The following is a 21,717-nucleotide window of genomic DNA, read 5'->3' on the forward strand; positions in this document are numbered from 1 at the left end:
TTTCCACACTCTATCACACAATCCTACACACATATGTACACGTACACACACACACGTACACACACACACGTACACACACACACACACACACACACACACACACACAATATGCTGACAGTGTGACAGACAGTTGGATTCCAACCAAAGCACAACAACGTGACAACAACTGTCGGGATGTTGTCCTCAGCAGCAGATGCAGCCAGGAGGCCATTTAACAGCTAAATTGAGACAGGAGTCATTCAGACATAATAGCTTAAGTCTTTTATCTCTCTCCTCTCCAGTTCTCCCCAAGGTTAGCTGACTGATGAGTTACGAGAGAGAGCCATACATCAAAGGATGCAACAGTGCGCACGACACCACCAAGCCAAATGTGCCATTACGTGCTGACATGTAGCATATTACTATGAGGAGAGGGTGTTAATTCACCTTCACAGCGAAAGGTGCAGAGATGGCCCTTAATTAATTTTGATAATCTAATAATTATTATTTTAATGCCCAAACATTCTGTGTGTACATGAAAGGTATGTATAATATATAATGCCAAAATTACAAACGCCTGTTGTTTTTACACAGAAATAATCAATATAAGATCAATTCAAGACAATGATTAAAACAAGAATACAATTAAGTAACACAAATAGGTATAATGCTTATCTTTTATTTTACATAGTCACAGCACTTCCTTAAAATGCTGTTTATCTGGAAACACAAGCCTTTTAGGTCTCCAAACCAAATGCAATAAAAGCAAATAACACGGCCAGAAAGAGTTTAAAACGAGAGAAGAGAAATAAAACTGCATCAGAAATAAAGGTCAGAGTCCAATTTTACATTATTCATCCAACAAATTATCATAAAAACATGAAGTTCTTTTGTATCACTGGCCTTTTGTAGCAAAAGCCATAAAGTTTTAATGGTTGCTGGCAGGTTCAACATTGCAAGTGAATACGATGTAACACATGCCCAGGAAATGGTGCATGTTGAATGTGGTTTGGTGGCTTGTTAAGAATGCCACTAATTAGTGGCAGTTGAGTTGACATTTGTCACATGTAAACAAACCTGCTGACACAGTACCCTTTAAATTCTGTTTGAATTTTTGTATGATCCCATGTACAATGCTAGTTTAAAAGCTACTACTCCTCACAAGGGAAAAAAATATCTGCTGGTATAACACGATTGGTATCATGTCTCAAGACCACACAAAATGCCTGCTATGCATTTTCCTTCCTCTTTCTCTGGTGCTCTCCGCCGTTCCCTCCCTCCATCGCTCGCTCTCTCTCATCGATCAATGACAGAACCTGGGAGACGTGTGCTTCATCAAATGTCTGACTATATTTCTCTTTCTGCTGGCGAAGCAATGGATCTGAAGGGGACAATTCTGCCACCCTACTTCACTTACCGTGGCGTTAAACCTATCTCCAGCCACAGAAAAAGCATCTCCCTGCTCGACTAGTCAGTGAAAAACTGAATTTTATGAAGCTGTTGAGGAGCAACGCACATTTCTCCCCCCCTTATGTTACTGTATAAGTGTAATTGATCAGGAACAAACTGAAACAAGGGTAGCAATGGGTGTGCGAGTGTGTGTGTATGTGGGTGTGCGTTATTTTCAGTCCTGCACAGTATCAGAGGGTGGTCTGTTACAGAATGTTTGCCAAGCGATCGGCTCCCTGTGAACTTTGTAAATGTGCCGGTGTCGTGTATGTTTGTGTGTATGAGGGTTTCGTTGTTTGTGAGTATGTGTGTATGTTTCATTGTAAACCTCCGGATGGTATTTAGTCAGTGGTGTATCAGCTGCTGACATTTAGATAAATGTCTGCCCTCCAGAGCAGATCTGCCCTTTATGCTCAACCAGGAGAGAACAACTCAGAGCAGTGCTACATTTGGTGTATGTGTGTGTGTGTGTCGTGTGTGTATGTGTGTGTGTGTGTGTGTGTGTGTGTGTGTGTGTGTGTGTGTTTGGCCTGTTAAATGTTGAATACTTGTCACTACCATCTTTATGAGTATTCCACAAATGCTGAACTAAATGCTAAATGTGAGCAGATGAGTGCGTTTACCTGAAGCCAACAATAGGGCACTCTTTGCAGATGTTACACTTTGCCTGATGCTTCGCCGTCTCTGCAGCAGCCACTCTGTGCAGCACAGGAAGCCAAACCATGGACTGAGGCTCCAGACGCATCCAATCAACAAACTGCCTGGGCTCCAGCTCCACCTTATTGGTCACCTGGGCATAAAAGAGGCGGGGCCAAAAGTTAAGAGCCTTTCAATCAAAAGTTCAGGAACCGGCGTTTACAGTTTCTATAAAAGTTCAACAAAGAGAGCTGATAAAAGGTAAAGGCATAAGCATGAAAGAGAAACATGCACAAAACCATTCCCAGAAATGAAGAAGGGGCTGTAACTCTTAGCTTGTTACCAAAAGCCTAATAAAGATGCAGACAAATTTAAGATGACTGTCCGTATTAAAGTGACGAGTCCCTCAGGCACATTATGGTCTTGAATTGTGGACATGACTAAATAACTTTTACGAGTCTCTTACTCATGTTTATTGGTTGAAATATCTTACAATAAACATTGATTTTAACACCCTCACGGCCCCTGTCCTACATGCCCCCGTAACTGTACGGTACTGTTAGCTAACAGCCATATTGCTCTGTGGAAGAAGCTATGAAAAACACCCTCAAACTCCTACTCTGAACTGCTCCTTTGTACTTTTGGAGGTGTAATTGTTAACGTAACCTGTACTTGCACAGAGCTACGGCTATTGTTTTAAATACTCTGGTTGTGAAAAACTATTTCTAGGCTATCCACTTTCCAGCATTTGTCCCCTTTGAAAATAACCTATCGACCAAAGCAAACGTTACTTGATACAGCAGCAATATACTAAGCAGAATCTTTGTTCAGCTGCAGATTATCATGAGACCATTTGAAAAGCCAACCTGGGTTGAGAAGCTTTGACACGGCTGTTGTTACCGCTAAACAAATCAAAGACGACCTTTCCATCATCTCTGACAGACAAAAAGGGCAGCAAATGCAGCAAAGGGCTGAATATATTTGAAATAAAAGCAGAGATATTCAAAAGGAATCCACTACATATGGTGTGTGTGTGCGTGTCTATGTGTGGGTGAATGTTCCCTTGATCCCTTCCCAAGGCTTAAGGTGTATAAGACTGTACAGTGTCTCAATTTTATTAGCATATCCTTCTGAATGTTGCTATTCATGCTACAAAACAAACTAAAAGGAAGCACATTCCAACATGAAACGTGGGATCAGGGATCGGATTACTAAATTAATATTCACGACTGGCTCTCAAAAACAAAATTCAACAGTGAGCTTTGGTGAATTCTTAGCACCAAATATAAAAAAAAATGTTAAGTTCCAAGTGCTGGCATCAAATATTTAATGAGATTTCTACTCATCTTTACTCATGAAAAGTTTCTAATTTCTAAAAAAAAAAAAAAGAAGTTAATTAAGTGTGGTTGTCAGTCAGTTGGGTTTAGGAGGATAAGAAAGGGTCTTTTTTCTGGTTGAGAAGTGACAACACTCCCAATGAAACTTTCACCCTGCAGACATCCCAAATCATCCTAAAATCCTCAACACTTCCATTTGACCTTCCTCTGCACAATCAGAATACCTCTCCGTCAGTCTCATCTTCACTTTCCCTCCCTCCACCTCGCCATCTAACTGCAGAATTATAGCACTTACAGGTTAATTACTGCAGGGGAGAGATGGCTGAAAGGATGACTATATAGACGGAAGGATGGATAGATGAAGGAGAGTCACAAAGGAACGGCGAAGGAGCCATATTTATGGCGGCACAACCCGTTCATCACAGGCCCATTAAACCAAATGGACTGGGTGACTGCACTGTCACTGGCAGGGCAGAATGACACACAGGTGGGACAGGGCTTTGCTTGTTTGTTTGTGTGTGTGTGTGTGTGTGTGTGTGTGTGTGTGTGTGTGTGTGTGTGTGTGTGTGTGTGTGTGTGTGTGTGTGTGTGTGTGTGTCTGCCTGGTTTCTACCTGCCAACTTGGTTTGACGATTGAATGATTAATGAGCAACTGGACTACAGCTGGCACAGCAATTCATGATCAAGTCTGTGAGCAATTTGTGCGCACGATTGTGTGTGTATCCGTGCAAGCTCGCCTCTCCGTGTGCGCGTGTGTATTAATAAGTCATCAAAGGAGTGAATTATAGGCAAAGCAGCAAGGTGTTTGCCCCCATGGCCTTCTGCATTATTTTGAACTGAAAAAAAAAAGAGAGTGAGAGGCAAAGTTTAAAACTGCCTCACGCTGCTATTTTGGGATGTGCAGCACAGGAAATCAGTGAAATTTATAGCTTCCCAATTTTAATGTTTGGCTCCCATTTATGACTGCTGAAGCATGAGCCAGGGGAGGAAGAAGGAGAAAAATGAAACAGTGATCCCGGGGGAAGAAGACATCATTAAATGCCAGTATCGTCCAGATAAACCCAGAGAAAGTGGTTGGCTGGAAAGAGTAAAACACTAGAGGACAGCCAGCAGAAGCCTAGAGGCCATTCAAGGCTTCATGGTTGGTCAGCAGAGCTTAAATATTAAAGCACTGTTACAGAATTGACAGTAGCAGGTGGTAGATGGTTGGGAAACGTGGAGGACACTGAGGTGTTTAATGACAATTAGATTTGGCGAGATGCATCACAAAACATAATCTATTACAGTAATGATTACTGTTACCGGGAATGTTGCCAACTTAAACTAGACTGAGTGTTCTGAACAGCTGGTGGTTACTAGTTTAGTTGCAGCAGACACTGAGACGAATAATATAGGCTACATTAGGTACTATGGATGTGTTTTAGTAATAGATTAATTGATTACTCCTTGGGGACATACCTAACCAATACATATATATGTATATATATTGTGAGTGCACACAATAAACATATTAAATAAGGAAGAAGAAAACAATCAACACCATTTTGAAGACGCTAAGACTCCTAGAAAAGAAGTTAAATAACTGCAGAGGAGTCCCACTTACCAACAGATTGTGCACCTGACTATCCCCAGAGTTTCAAGACATGCTACTGTTGTTTTTCCAAGCAGACGACTAAATATAATGGACAGAAATGTGCACTGTAGGTCAAGTTCTGGGTTGAGTTCTACTTTAGTTTTGTCCAGTTAGTTTTGAGTTGTTCTGCTTGGACCAGATTTGTAAGCTTAAATTAGCCCCTAACTGCATTGAGATGCACTTCTTTCTAACATGTCTTTTCAATAATCAATCATGTTTTTCAGCTGAGAACAAATTTTGGTCATTAAATCTGACACAGTGTTTTGAGTGAAAATATGTTAAGATTGACATTAATTTATTATGATGGATTTTCATTTGAATTGATAATCATGCATCCTTTTTTTGCCAGTAATCCATCAAGCATTAATAGTATAATATAAATGTGATTACTCAACGAGTGAAAAAAAAAAGAAAACTGAATCCCAAGCTTCTATGCTTATTTATTCAGGATGTGTGTATGATGCACACTGATGCTTGTGTGTGTTTGTGTGTGAACATACATGCTGGAAGCAGCTGCGGACGCTGGGTTCGATGTTGGAGCCTCCGAAGGCAGCCACCTCCCCCAGCTGCCTCGGGATCTGGATGGCTTCATGAAGCAGCAGACCCAGCTGCCTCTGGTCACAGGTGTCACCTGCCGATGCTACCTGGCTGAAGAGGTCTGAGGTGGGAGGACAGAGGGAGGTAGAGAGAGGGACATTAAGAAAAAAAGGGGAAATGAGAGAAAGGGTCAGAGCATGTGGGTGATATTTAAAATAAAAGATAACAGTATAAATAGATGTGGAAAGAGAAAGAATAACAGAATAGCAGGGAGTGGGAGAGAAAGAGTTAGTGTGTATATGTGGGTGGGAGGTGGTAGTAAGGACACGGGGGAAAAGATACATTTTTAATCTTTCTGTCTTACTCCTTGTATGCCAGGCTCTTTCTCCTCTAATCTCTTCCTCCCTGTGTCCAACTCTCCACCACGTTCTCAGAAAGATTGACAGAGCCGTACAGGACATGGACACCTGCCCAGTGACACGCAGGCTCGGCCAGTGAGCATGTTTACGGCGTCATCTCTTTCAGATTAAATTATGAAACATCTCCAGAGCTCATGCACAAACTGAGCAAAGAGAGCAGAGAGGGTAATACGGAGAAAGAGGGGAGGAGGAGGGAGAAACACAGTGCATGACAGGTCTTTCTGCTCCGCTTGCAGCTGACTTTGATCTCTGTGTGAGGCCTAGCCCTGATGCCAGCTCCTGTTATGTTCGTGTGTGTGTGTGTGTGTGTGTGTGTGTGTGTGTGTGTGTGTGTGTGTGTATGTGTGTGTGGGACATGCAAACACCAATAGCGACGTGTGTTCACGATCCCCTTTTTCCACACACTTCTTCTCATGTCATCTGACTGATCAACCCCCACATCTCCAACACACTACTTTCCACAACAAGATTACATTTGACGTACGCAACTGTCAAAAAAGCATCAAATGGCACCATGCCTGGTTAGGTGTGTGTGTGTGTGTGTGTGTGTGTGTAGGTGTGTAGCTATATGCATGGGACTGACAGACAATGACACTCTTAAAGAGTAAAGGAGGAAGGATGCAATCAACCGTGCTTGATACCCTTCTCAGGCTAATAGAAACTGCCAGTGGAACGAATAGGCTCAGGGATAGAGTCCATGCCATGGCAAGAGACAGAGGAGGGGAGGGAGGGAGGAGGATGAGGAAGAGGGGAAGGAGGATGGAGAAAAGAAGGGAAGCAACAGTAAGTAAGATAGGACAGAAGACAAAGTGGCACTGTTAGACGGATGAACAATGGTGTTAGCAGTGACAGCAGAGACAGATAGACAGAGAGAGATAAAGCAGCAGAAATACAGAGCAAGAAACCAAAATGAGCCTCCTCCCAGTGCAGCAAGCCTATATTCACGCTCCCTAATCCTCAAAATAAATCAGAATAGAAAATTAAATAAAGAACAGTGGAAGCGCGTAGGAGGTCTCTCATCCAATTAGACGACCGGTTCTCCACCTTTTTCTCTTGCTTTCTGTGGGTCTGATTAATACTGGTGGGATTACAGCCATGCTGGAGCAGTATGGGATGGACTTGCCACACACTGGCCTGGTACAGGAGTGTGTTTAAGTGCATGTGTACATCAGCAGATATCTTACTTTCTCATTGGCACTCACATTTGTATTTCTCCTCCAGGTGTCCCTTAGAGAGCGAAAGCAAGCCGATCTTCATGGACAGGACACGGATCTTCCCGCTGCGACCACTGTAGAGCCCAAACACACACACACATATGGTTTTGTGACTGTTCCAATCTAATATAATTGCTCATGAAATGTGATCTGATCTTCATGTATAGAGCCTGTGTATATTCTCATTTGTCCAGGTCATAGTATCCTAAAGGAGTTTTTTAAATCGAAAACAACTGGACTAGGTTATTTGTCTGTGAAGACGTTTCACCTCTCATCCAAGAGGCTTCATCAGTTCGTGTACACATCTGACCAGGCTAGGACTGGTCCTGTATAGACAAACACAATGTGCTTAAACTAAAAACACACAAATACTATAATTATAGTCTTTGTCTAGTCTGATTCTTTATTGAACACACATTAAACTTTCACAGTGCGGTGGGAAAAGTAAGTGAACCCTTGGATTTAATAACTGGTGGAACCTCATTTGGCAGTAATAACCTCAAACAAGCGCTTCCAGTAGCTGCAAATTAGATCTGCACAATGTTCAGAAGGAATTTTGGACCATTCTTCCGACAGAACTGCTTCAGATCAGGCATATTCTGAGGGTGTCTGGTGTGAAAATCTCTCTTCAGGTCATTCCCCAGCATCTCTACTGGATTAAGGTCTGGGCTCTGACTCCAACAGGTGGATTTTGTTTCTTTGAAGTCATTCTGTAGATTTACTTTGATGTTTAGGGTCAGTGTCCTGCTGCATCACCCAGCTTCTACTGAGCCTCAGCAGGTTGTCAGCCACCCTGACATTATCCTGTAAGATACCTTATAAACTTGGGAATTCATCTTCCCCTCGATGATGCCGAGCTGTCCAGGTCCAGAGGCAGCAAAGCCCCGAATCATGATTCTCCCTGCACCCTACTTCACCTTTGGGATGATGGTTTCATGTTGGTATGTGGTGTCCTTTTTACAAAGTACTGTACATAGTGCTGCATGTTCTTCCAAAACAAGTCAACCTTATTTCCATCAGTCCACAGAACATTTTCACAGCAGTGTTGTGGAGTGACAAGCTGCTCTTTGGCAGACTTCAACCATACACCATGATTTGGTAGAATCATGAGCAGAGATGTTAACCAGCTCCGATGACTCCTTTGAGCATTTAGATGCTACTCTGAGGTTCTTTTTTTACCTCATTCGGCATCTGCGTTGTGCCTTTGAGTCATCTTAGTGGGGCGCCCACTTCTCATGAGAGTAGACACAGAACTAAATCATCTAGATTTATAGAGAGCTTTGTCGCACTGTGGACTGTATATCTAAACTCTTTCAGCTTTCTGTAAATCAACTATCTTTGATCCTATGTCTACAGAGATCTCTTTCGTGAGCAGATGCTTCTTGTGAACAGAAAACTAAAAATGTTTTGAGTGTTTTTTGTTTTTTTTTAATAAATCAAAGTAGCTGTACATTTACATTTACTCATTTGGCAGACGCTTTCATCCAAAACGACTTACAAGTGAAGGACATCAGTAAGCTTCAGTGCAGTAGGAAACGTCAGTGTAAATATTAAGTACTACATCTACTAAATAAGTGCAAGGAGATTGTATTAAACAAGTGAACCAAAGGAGCATAGTAAGTGCTAGTTAGGCATGTTTTTGGGTTTTAGGAAAGCTGTTACCCACACCTCCAAACTAGTTTCACTGGCTGAACTCCACGTTTGTTAACCCCTGACCAAGAGGTTCAGATATGCAGATGATTCCAAAGTATTCACTTACTCTTCTTGCCACTATATATACAGTATGTTTTTTTAATGCACTGAATTCAGTGCAGATCTGAATTATATGCAACAGCAGTGACAGAAAATCATTATGTGGTTCAACAACCTTGAAATGTGTATGTACGTTCCTGTAGTCTTAGTGAGAGAGCTAGTGAGACTCTAATTGCATTTTCTGTGTACCCACAAACAATGTTTAGATCGGAAAGCAAAATGGTTTACAGCATGTGAGCACACGTGCGAGTATACAGAGAATACTGTACGTTTCGTGCTGTTCAGGCCAGTGCAGAGGTTATTTGCACATGAGCCTCCATATGTCTATTCGAAAACAAACACACTGCATAACAGCCATTTGTATGCCAACCGGGGCTCTCGCTGATGTGCATAGCATGATGACAACCTCTGAATATGAGTATGACTGTGTAAATATGTAAAATATAATCATTATGCACAGATGGGACCAACAAAGATGGACTGGAAAATTCAAGAGCCTAGTGATGCCTCAGTTCTGCCACTTTCATCCAATCTGATTTAATTTAATTTCACGCATTGTATTTTGTAGGACATGTTTCAATATGTAAACAAGTAAGTGCATTAGAATACATTTTCATAAGGCGAAGATGCAGGTATCAACATGCAGTTCCCCGATTTTGTAAAAACCTTTGACAAATTGGTGACTGATGCATAACCCTCTGTCCTGAATGTAAAACAGATGGCATACGTACGTGTCGTAAACATTGAGCAGCCAGTTGAGACACATGTCAACACAGAGCGGTACGTTGACCAGGTCTTTGTGCTCCTGCTCCAGGCCGTCGTAGATGGACGTCAGGCAGTTGATCACGTCGGGAACAGACAGCAGCTGATTGTTGTTGGTGAGTTTGTGCTGCTCGAAGGTGTTCTGGGCCACACTGAGGTCCAGCAGGTCCACTGCAGGTGGAGAGGGGAGGAGGGAGATAGAGAGAGGAGTGGACAGGATGAGTCAGACGCAAAGGTAAATAGGGGACAGCAGGAGAGAAACAGGGAAGAGACAGCAGGGACAATTATTGGGAGAAAGAAGTTAAAGAGAAAAAGGGAGGAGAGCAGACAGAGGTTAACAAGAACAGATGGAAGGAACAAAGTTAAAGAACAATAAGAAATCCCATAAGAAGAACTGACAGACAGGAAAAAGAGCAAGTTGGAACCATTAGTAACTCTTCCAACTTGTTCACTGGGCTTTCAGTAGCAGACTATTCATAGAGGCACTTTAAAACTGCAGTCTTGACTGATATTTTGTCCAAAATAGTTCAAAACAACCAAGTACGGAAGTCTGGTGGGAGTACAGACAGAGGACTGACTGATCATTGTGGTGAAATATTAATGTGAGAGAGAAATCTGAACAGAAAAAGACAAATGAGGAAAAGGCAGACTGAGATCAGTCCAGTTCCTTCTAATTTAATTTGTTGTCGACGTCTTCAACGATGAAAAAAAAGTTAAGTTATATTTATATCAATATCTCAAATATACTTCCATCGTCTTCTATGCTTTAGCTTTCACTTATGTATCTTGGAAAAGTGGAAAAAAGAGAGAGAAGATTTAACAGAACACACTGATCCAGTTCTTTGGCACAACACTATTAAACAAAGTAGCCAGTTGCATAAACACACACAAACACACCGAGACAAAACAAAGGAATAGAAACAGATAAAATACAAGACGCTTTCAGCAGCTGTTGTGCAGCAGATAGCGCCATTCACACATACAAACACATACACAACTGGTCAGTGGTGTCTAAATTGAAAAGCTGTGGTGTTTATAGTGTTTGAAGACTGAAAACTCCCCAGTCTGTTATTGAGTGCTAAAATATTATTTTCCTAAAATAAGCACAAAAAGCTTCCTCGTATCAAGATGCCAAGACTCCTTGAAGTCTTGAGGAACAAATCCAAGATCAAGTAAGTAAAATAAAAGTGAATGTGCTGCAAACTCAAAACATGGGTGGAATTAATAGATCATGTGCTTTTGGGATGCAGTGTTTTAATATGAATTTAGAGGCCTATCATGGGCAAACTTAGATCCTGATTGGATTCCTAATTAGTGTTTTTTTCAAGGTCCAAAAGAAACCAGTTGATCCCATCTCTCAAATGTAGATACCTCTAGGTGGCTAAAACAAATCTGCTACAGGTGGTTCATTAGTGTGACAGTAGAGATAGATCATTAGCACTAAATTAATGTTAAAACCTTTTTCAGACAAACTCCTCATGTCTCCTCATGTCCTTATGTATATCTTCTATTTTCAGGGTATTGATTACACTGTTTTAGTTCAGTATTATCCAACAAATACTGAAGTTCAAAAACTTTTTACTGATATGGTATTCATGTTGCATGAACCCTCAGTTCGGTCTTCAAATCTTCCTCTGACCCCTACCAGTTTTCCCCCTTGCAAAATTTAAACACTGCTCTCATCCCTCTCGCTTCTCCTCCTCTCTCAGTCTCCTCATTTGCCCCATTACTGTTACCCCCTCCATGGCCCCTTGCCTTATGTTACCCCCTCTGCCCCAGACAGAACTAATTACTAGGGTGTATCCATGTGGAGGAGACACAGCGGGCCAGTCATTCTGTCAGAAAGCAAAACTTTACTTCTCTCACTACACATGCAGATATGACGCTCTGGGGCTGTGGCACATTAGCAGGGTGCCACGCAAGCTCATTTGTGCCTCTCCATCCCCCTGGCACAGACTTAACCCAATTATCCATTTTATAGTATCCCTGTCATGTTTGTTAGTGTTAGTGTGTGTGTGTGTGTGTGTGTGTGTGTGTGTGTGTGTGTGTGTGTGTGTGTGTGTGTGTGTGTGTGTGTGTGTGAGGGGGTTGCGTCATTCTCTGACACACACAGCCATGTGTACACACACACACACACACACACACACACACACACACACACACTCACACCCATTCATACAGCACACTCAGGTCTTCAAGCAAAGATTCCACATGAATCCAGGCTAATAACTAATAACTACTGATCCTTGTGCTGTGAGTGTGATCAGACACACACACACACACACACACACACACACACACACACACACACACACACACACACACACACACACACAGTTTTGTGACTATTCTAATCTAATGGATGAAATTGAATTGCAGTGCCCCAAGTCGAAATCACTCAGGCTAATGCATTCCCGTCACAAACACACGCATGCGATCAGAGAGGCAATATGAGATAGCAAACTAAAACGCCTACATCACTCAAACTCATTAACAACCAACAAACACAATAACACACTTTGATACCCACGATTATTCAGGTACACACGTCTCAAGCTGCACTCACACCTACATCAGACAGGGTATATTTATTCACACACACAGAGCAAACTTCCTACAAACAGCGGTATGTAAATGAGCAGTGTGGGCTTGCAGCATGTGTTGCTATAATAGTGTCACCAGCTGGATAATAGTTAACATTTGTCACCATTATTACACTGTGCTGAGCCAACAGGGGTGGAGTCTGCACAAACCTGCAGTCTGTGTGTGTGTGTGTGTGTGTGTGTGTGTGTGTGTGTGTGTGTGTGTATGTGTGTGTGTGTGTGTGTGTGTGTGTAGACAGAGTTGATAGTCACCTGAGACTGTTGGTAATAGCTGCTTTTATCAAAAGCTTTCATTATAAACAAGAAAACAGCAGCTCTCGTGTTTTGTCAAAAATGTTAAAAATTTATAAAAAAAGAACAGGCTAAAAAAATCCCACCTGTGCACGCCAAATGAGGCTTTGCTCAACAGGCGTGATACAAGCACCAGCTGCACATACACATACAAACACTGACTCAGTGTGTGCAATTTTAAAGCCAAAATAGCCTGTGTTGTTCTGGCATAGCATCTGGCAAAGCTTCAAATCATTACTGCATCCCCTCGTTGCACCCAGACTTCAAAAGAAGTGGACCACAACTGTAGGTATTAAGGTGTGTGTGTGTGTGTGTGTGTGTGTGTGTGTGTCTTACTTACAACACAGTGCTTTCTGTAGTCTGCGGATCTTCATGGCTGTTCGGTATGCTGAGAATCTCACATTGTTCAAGTCCGCTACAGGCAGGGATGGAAACGGAGAGATGAAAGGTAGACGGACAAAAAGAAAACGGAGGCAGAAAATCAGAAAACAAAGTGCAACAAAAATCTGCCTACTGGGCAACACAAGCAGGACTCCTGTCAACAATGAAAGCTGGCTTTCTGTTAGTTATTGTCTATGGGATGACCGAGGGGGGGGGGGGCAATGTGGACTGTGTAATTAGGTTAGTGAGTTCTGTCTCAGTGGGGGCCGGTGCTATTTGTTGAGCTGCTGGCCTACAGCAAACGCTCCCAAAGTTTCACAGCTTATTACTTATCCGGTTGCTCATTAAGGAACAGACATACCGGCCACCCCACAGGGACACTGACTTGCATATGGATATTAGCCGGGTGAGGGAGAGAGGGAAAAGATCAGGGTGCAGTTTTTATCAAGTTAAATGTGAAGTGTAAACTAACAAGACAAGTGAGAAATAGATGTGCAGGATGTAGTTGATCCCTCACCAAAACTCAGCCATCAAAAGACCAGAAGCTCATTTCACCAAATTACAACATCCAAGTTGCAATTTGCAACATGAGATAATTTCCTCTCAAGTTAATTTTGTGTGCGACAATCATTCGTGAAATGTGACACAGCCACCATTTATGATCTGCGTGTAAGTGGTGCTCCCAGATTGCTTTTGTGAAATGTGCCCCTAGCCCTTTAAAAGACCAGTTAACTGCCATAAAACAGGATTTAGTCATCTGGCCATGTAGATAGACTTGAGTTACTTGAGCCCACGTTCTGAAATATGTGGTGCTCAGGGCATTGACACATTATTTAAAACTTAAATTACTGCCTTGCGGTTGTATGACTCTGCCAAACCAGCCAAGTTGCAGGAAATATGGTCACAATCATATGAATTTGTGAGTTGTGGCCAAAAACATGTTTGTAATGTCACAGTAATAAGAATAGAAGTATTGGAGTTCTCTCTGCGCGTTCCTGATACATTGAATTCACAAGAACATGAAATCACCGTTACCTTGAACTTTGACCACCAAAATCTACTTAGTTTTTCCTTGAATCCAAGTGGACCTTTGTGCCAATTTTAAAGAAAATCCCTCAAGGGTTGGATATCACATTCACAAGGCCATAACCGTGTTTTGTGAGGTCAGAGTGACCTTGACCTTTGACCTTTGACTGCCAAAATCTAAACAGCTCATCCTTGAATCAAAGTGAATGTTTGTGTCCAATCTCAATAATTTCAGTCAAGGCGTCAAGATATTGCGTCCACCGGCAAACATCTCTTTTTAGAATCAGCGGGACCATTACTCTGGACAATGTATAGCACTTACTATGAAAAGTTTATATTGAAACTTTTAACTGCAGAAATGCTAAAAAACAGTTGACATTGACAGCGGACATGGACCAAACTGGTTCTGTTGATTCTTTGAACTGATATTTTTTTTAATGTGACCTGGAGCAGCAGCAAATGAAATTCTCCTTCATTGTACTGGAGTGGTGACATAAATCTATCACAGTTACAGTATCCCAAAACCTGGGCAGATAAAACCAAAACAAAACATTTGTGCGAACCAACCTTTCTATTTTTAAAATATAATCTTCGACGGTCAGAACTCAAAGACAACAGTAGTCATTGTGAGTGTTTCCTACCGAGTGACTGGTAAAGCTCTGTCATCTTTGGATGGTCCCAGCAGGTTGTCTGTGTCTGGTGACTGAAAACCACAACAAGAGAGAACCATCAGAGTAAAGAAATACAAAAAACACATAAGCTAACACACAAACAGGAACAGGGAGCACTGACGTCAACAAACACACACACACACACACACACACACACACACACACACACACACACACACACACACACACACACACACACACACACAGAAACTGACAAACACTTTCAAGGATTATCACCGAAGAAAGAAAAAAAAAAAACACACAGTGATAAGCAAACATACTTTGAAAGCTAAGATACACAAAAACACACACTCAAAATGACACTGGTAGACACAAATGTGTGAATGAATACGCAAGCTAACAACACTATTATCATCACCATCATTTGCCGTGTGCAAACATTATCGATAGCTTTATTACTAACTCTTTATATACCGCACCCGAACTGGGGACAGAGGCTATAGATTCCTCCACAAATCATAAATCACTAAGTCCCCTGAATGAAACAGCAAGAAAAGACACACTCAAATCGCCACATACTGTGAATCCCTCTCATCACCATGGCATCTGTCTTTTCAAAAACCATGGGAGATAAATATAAGGGGACCGAATCTCAACTCCCTGCTTACATTTCTACTTCAGAGAGAATACAAACACATACACACACATACAAAACAATAAGAACAAACCAAATATACAGAAAAACCAACACTACAAAAATAAATAAAATACTACCTGTGCTAAAACCGATCAAACATAGTTGCCTTCACACATAGGAAAGCAAAGAATCTGGCTTTTCTCAGGCTGCAGCTGCCAATCAGTGCATCTATCTGAGCTCAGCTGGCCGTGATGTGGCTCCTCTGTGTATATTTCAAGAAGGTGCCTGGCTGTCAGAAGCTGCACTCAGATCTGTGTGGAATGTTTGAGAAGATTTCTGGAAGGTGGTTTTTGTTTTTTGTTTTTTTGGAAGGTGGTGGTTCCCCTGTGGTCTCTACGATGGTTCGCTCTCTGCTGACAGGCGGCAGGAAGTGAAGTTGAGTGCTGACAGTGAACTGAGGTGGCAAAGAGGACCACAGTAGCCCTCCTCCTCATCTGCAGATGTTCATCACTATTCAATGGCCTGATGACTTCTGCAACCGCACAGGCATCGCTAATGCCTTGACATCCCTGCACTGAGGACAGACTTGTGTTTTATTCAAACGGACTACAAAGGGCTTGGATGAATGTACAAAAGCCAGGGGATTTGCTGATATTTGCTGCACACAAACACATAACTACAGGCATACTGGCTACCCAGGCCACAATTGGCCGCCAGCTATATAAAATATTTTTGTCATTCATGTGTGGAAGGGTACATCACAGACAAGACAGAGCTAGTACAATGATGTGATACACAATCACAACTTAAATCTTTATCATATCTATGTACAAACACCACAAGGCAGGGAGCATTTACATCAAATAGATTAGATAGCTTGTGCTTATATCCACAGCTCATGAATGCCATAATGAGGACAACTGAATTGTCAGGTTCCACCTCCCTCAGTGCTTTCCCCTCATCGTATTCCCCTTTGTAATGCCTGAGCAATTTTTTTTTTGTCCTGCAAGAGGGGAAAACAAGGAAACTGATGACACGTTGACTATAAAGCTGTTTAAAACAGTTTAGATAACGCTGTGGGAAACATCCATAGGGGAGAGGCATCAAAAGTGTTAAAGAGCAGAGGACATTACAGAAATTCCTCACATACAGTGTGAGGAATTTCAAACCTAAGGTTGCTTTCATATCTTTAATTTGGTTTGTGTTCAAGAGTGGTAAGCTTGAACTCATATGGACAGTTGGGTCCAAAAGTCTGAGAACACTTTCCCAGTCAAGCAACCTCACACCAAAAACAAACTGCACCAGAGTTTGCTTGAAAGTGGACCGAGTTTACACAGTTTTCACGTTTAATGGACTAACCAATTAATTGAAAAACGAATCAGTGCTGAATGTTGGGATAAACATGATTCAGCTTGGTTGTTCAGTTCACTTCTGTATCAATACTATCCATAGTGTATACATAATGATCACAATGATCCCTCACTTCTACTTTTCTTGGTCAGGTATCTTCCAAGTACAAAAGAAATTTAAACTTTAAATTGAAAACAAATGAAAATGAAAACATACAAATTAAAATAGCCCTTTTCAGGTTGTCCTGATTTTTCAGGAGGGGGCTAACTGTGAGCAAAAGCGTCTGGCGATGCAGCCGCTTGGGTCTTATGCAATGCGTGTGACATTTTCCTTCATAAACATAATTTAATGACATCCACAGTGAGAATAAACGAATGAAATGGGGTCACAGAAGGGGATACTGCACCAGGCAGAGGGGGATGAAATTAATGTAGTCACTGGGATACTATGAGTGGGAAAATACCCTTTTGCAAGACGTTTTTATGAGATTTCTGTCTAAACGAGCAACCAAAGCAGGCAGCTGAAGCGACCCAACAGAAGAGGGGCAGTCTGACCCTCTTACACTAACAGATCACCACGATAACAATTAGGCTTATCAAAAATAATTGGTATTTCCTTTGACGTTTTCTGTGTCGAACTGCCATTCCCAGCTGTTACATTCCAACGGAAGGTTAAAGTGGTTTTGCTAATTACTCACTTCTTCTGTGCTGCACCATAATTAATGCACCACATTTTCCCATTACTTGTAACTACGCCTGTTTCCCTGTTGCTCCAACAAAAGGACAAAATATTAAATGTTACCTTTGCACAGCAAAAGCCCAGAAATGTAAATGAAAAAAATCCCTCTGGAATACATCCACCCCATCCTGCCCCATGGGGCAAGGGGTGAATCTATCCCATCAAACAGTTGGCTGCAAACCAGCCAACGCATCTGCGCAACACTTTTCTTTGCTGCTGGGAGTTTGTCACTGTCAAACATTCAGAGGCCGCCATGAATAATCATGAGTGTGCAGATGAATGATTACTAGCGTATCTGGGTATCCAAAGAGACAGAATTAGTTAAATATCTGAAAAAGCAAGGAGATTTAAGGGGCTTTTTTTTTTTTCTCAGTGACAGCAACCTGCCAGACTTCTCACAGTGTCTCTGACAGGTGATAAGTGCCTGCATTCACCACCTGACTTGTGTCTTTTTCTGGCTTTCACGTCTCCTCGTCTGCCTTTTTTTTTTTTGCCCTTTAAAAACGAGCCCCCTCCCTCCCTTCAGTATTCTGCTTTTGAAATACAGTTCAAACTTGGGACTCGTTTTAAAACTTCTTAATCTAGACATTTTGAAGAAGGGTTGCACATTGTCCAACCACGTAAAACCATCCACACATAAGATATCCCAGCACCAAATGTTTCCTGACAAAAACACAAAGAGACAGTACAATCTAGAAAAACCTTGGAATGTAGAGGAGACTTTCTCCAATCTTTGCAGAGATGAAGTCCTGCTTTATTTCCTCTCAGAAAGGCCTCAAGACCCGCTAAAGTGCCAGAATGGGTGAAATGGGACAGCATGTGAGGTTTGCCAGCATGAGGCTGCTGGCATAGAACTCGTGTGAAGCCATTTGATTTTTCCCCCAGTATGTCGCTTGAACTCCTCACTACAGGGGGTGGACAAGGCGCAGTTTTAATCAGGGGCCCTTTGTCAGCCCAAAGAAAAGAGGCAGAGTATGAGAGGAGAGGGAAGAGAAGAAGAGGAAAGGTTTGGGGAAATGAATGCGCCAAAGATTGATGCGGGTGTCCCAAGGATGTCACGGCACTGAATGCGACCTATGATTAGTCCTGGAGATGGATTTAGAATTCAGTTTTCAAGCTGCAAATTAAGTGGGTCTGCATGCATGTGTATTTGTGTGTGGAGAAGGATTGGAAAAGGGCAGTGTGCAGCATAAAAAAATCATCATTTTAAAATGAAGCAAATGCCACACACTGGGGTTAAAGTTAATGGAGGAGTGATTCTTTTCCTCCTGTTTCTGAGCGGCAACATAGGGTTGATGTGCAAGCCACCATGGAGAGAAAAAACCTGGTCCAACCATCCCAGAGGCATCGACAGAACATATGGCGCATGCTCACAATGAGTCTGTCTGTGTGTGCATTTGGTTTGGAAGTTTCAGCTTGGATCAAGTTGGAGTTCATATGCATCTTTGGGTGTGTGTCAGCGTTTCCTTGCCAGTGTGAGGGTGTGCATCTCTATTTGTGTGTCTAAATGCATTTGTGTGTATTGTTTTGTGCGAATGCCCTCGTGCGCAGATGCTTTGTTTGAGTGGGTGGATGCAGGTTCATTGGATGGGCATATCTGTGATCACAGGCTGTTGCTGACTTTAAAGTTATAAGCCTGTCCTCGCAGTCGTTGCTTCTCTCTGGCTTTCATCTCTGATCCCCCTGTAGTGCCAAGCCTTAGGCCCAAACATATCACAGGTATCCTTCCCCCTCTCTCTTTGTCTCAGTCCTATTTTTCTTAATTTCCGTCTGTCTGAAAACACTTAACCTTGAATTAACTACTTTTAATTGCTTTTTTTGAGATAAAAATGTTTTACTAGCTTTCAAGAAGTCCTTCAATGCGCTGCCTCTGAGCAAGAGTCTTCAAAAACAGTCCCAACATATTTAACTTTATCGCTATGTCAAAAATATTTCATGTCTCTACAATTCGAAATTTTATCCCACACCATCCTACCATGCTAAGCAAAAGTATAACTGCTTTGGAAAATGGTTGCAGCACACTTTTTGGAGACATGGAGACCTGACTTGTAAATCTTTATAGGAAGAAAATGCAGGAAATATGGTCACAAACTCCCCTTCCTGAGTTACAGTTTTCTGAGGTGACAATGAACATTCAGGAAGCTAAATGCGTTTTCTGTGGCCACTATGACCTTAGATTTTTGACCACCAAATTCTAATTATTTCATCCTTGAGTCCAAGTGAATGTTTGTTCCAAATTTGAAGAAATTCCCTTAAAGCATCACTGAGATATTGCATCCACAAGAACGGGACGTATGGACGCACAGATGGACGGACAACCTGAAAATGTCATGCCTGTGGTCCTGGCTGTTTTGCCAGGATGGAGGCATAATGACCATTTGAAAACTCAACTGAGACAGTGATATTTCAACTCAGGGCAAAGAGCAATTTAAGGGGGACTGCCCTAAAAATTACACCCATTTTATCAGCATAAATCACACAGTTATGCAGTGTCACACAGTGTCCCAACAGAAAGGAGAGAGAGAAACAAAGACAGGAGGACTGATTAATGATAGCTGAAACTGCTATCCAAAGATTTTTCTAACCACCAGCCAAAAATGAGGGTGAATTCAGGTTTGGTTCGTCAGCATTTCACTGACACACTGTTACATTATTTCTGGATAACGAGGTCCTTCAAACTTTCAAAACTGACATATCCCGAAGAGCAGAGAAGCTGCCCTGCTCGCTACCTACACAGATACTCTCTTTGCCTGTTTAAATAAAAACTGCTGTTTGGCCTGATTTGGGACAAATTAAAATGGGAAACAACATGTCAGGCTAAAGTTTTATCGTGAGTATTAGAACAATGTGGAAAGCTGTCCTGGGATTCAACCAGGTGTGATTTATTCAAAAGGAGGTGCTAATGTTGGACTGAATGAGAAATTTGCAGGTGAAACAGTTTGAATTTTAATACGTGCAGAGGAGCAAATTGGCAGAAAGAAATTCCTGAGTGGGAGTAAAATGAATTATGTATGTGCAAGGAATATACATGAAACAACAGCCACCATTTGACCATTTGTGGGTGATGTATGTGAGAGGTCACTAGAGGTCAGAGCTCTGATGTGAACAGGTTAAAAAGACTTAGAGAGTATTATACTGCCCACAGAAAAATGTTTGAGATAATGGGCTCATTCAGAGTCGACTATGAATATATCTGAAATGCAAAATAAAAAAACATAAATTCAGTTCCAACACCGTACTGCCTGCTTTTGAATCTACTGTGCATTGAGGAGAAAATCTACAAACTCAACAAAGTTTCCTTCCAAAGATTCATAAAAGATCATATATCTGACTATAGAGTATACTTTGGCTTGGTTTGATTGCTTTAACCTGCATGACCTACATGTAATGGCCCATAAATTACTCATAAGACATATTCAGGAAGTCTTTTTTTGCAGATATTCTTACAAACTCGCACAGTCTGCAGGTCTACAGTAGCAAGAATCACAAGTCTGGGACAGTCATTATCGACCTGAGGATCAACACCCTCAGAAGAGATCATATAATGAATATGAGAGGTCAAAAGATAATCACTTAGGTAAGAGAACCAAAAAAAACGCTCTGCTATACAAAATTCATTTTTCTCCAGCCTTTGCCTTCTTTAAGTATTACATGATTTGACCTCTACAGACCTCTAAAATGTAGTCAGATGAATTAGTAGTGTGTTAAAGAGTCACACAACAAAACAAACTACAGGCCATTCATATAGGAGATGGAGATAAATACCAAAAAAATTAAGGAAATGTTAAAAACAACAGCATTTTTACAAACAGTATCCAGACTGTTCTACATTGAATGCCTAACCAGTGTATAGTAATCATTGACAAACACTCACACACATGCACACACAAATGCAAACAATTTCCACAGGCACAAAGGGGGCTATTGAAGCAATTTCTGGCCACTTACTTGATGTAATATGGAACCTTATTCTGAGATACTGCACGTTGCCAGGGGAGCTGAACTGAAGCTGCAAATGGAGAGGGAGAGAGATAGAGACAGAGAGAGCGAAGGAAGAGTCAAGCCGTCAAAATCAAAACACCATCTAAATAAACAATTTTACCATGCAGTATAGTAATCCATTTAGTGTTTGGAGCTTGACGTGAAATAATTCTCACATCCAACACATCTGCAGAATAACACAGTCTAGCTATATAAGGAAGTCTCTCACTGTCCATTAAAATTGTACAAAATGTAAATGGTTATTGTTCTCTTGGAAGAAAGAGGGGGGAGGGAGACAGTCGGGAATGAAAGGAAAAAGAAATAAGCAAAAAAACAGTTGAGAAGTGGTGCCATGTGACC

General features: G+C 41.6%; 1 protein-coding gene across 7 annotated transcripts in view; it reads right to left on the bottom strand.

Annotated features, from left to right (window-relative positions):
* The window catches only part of utrn (utrophin), a 170,979-nt gene that overhangs the window by 28,468 nt on the left and 120,794 nt on the right, over nt 1-21,717 (bottom strand). For all 7 annotated transcript variants that reach the window (XM_056405711.1, XM_056405712.1, XM_056405714.1 and 4 more), the window contains 7 exons: nt 21,325-21,385; nt 14,661-14,722; nt 12,953-13,027; nt 9,688-9,889; nt 7,193-7,278; nt 5,535-5,692; nt 2,052-2,218 (listed from right to left, as the gene is read on the bottom strand). In XM_056405711.1, the coding sequence (XP_056261686.1) occupies nt 2,052-2,218; nt 5,535-5,692; nt 7,193-7,278; nt 9,688-9,889; nt 12,953-13,027; nt 14,661-14,722; nt 21,325-21,385 (811 nt within the window). The remainder of the gene's footprint in view (nt 1-2,051; nt 2,219-5,534; nt 5,693-7,192; nt 7,279-9,687; nt 9,890-12,952; nt 13,028-14,660; nt 14,723-21,324; nt 21,386-21,717) is intronic.

The sequence above is a fragment of the Seriola aureovittata genome, chromosome 19, assembly GCF_021018895.1.
Source record: "Seriola aureovittata isolate HTS-2021-v1 ecotype China chromosome 19, ASM2101889v1, whole genome shotgun sequence".
Lineage (NCBI taxonomy): Eukaryota > Metazoa > Chordata > Actinopteri > Carangiformes > Carangidae > Seriola > Seriola aureovittata.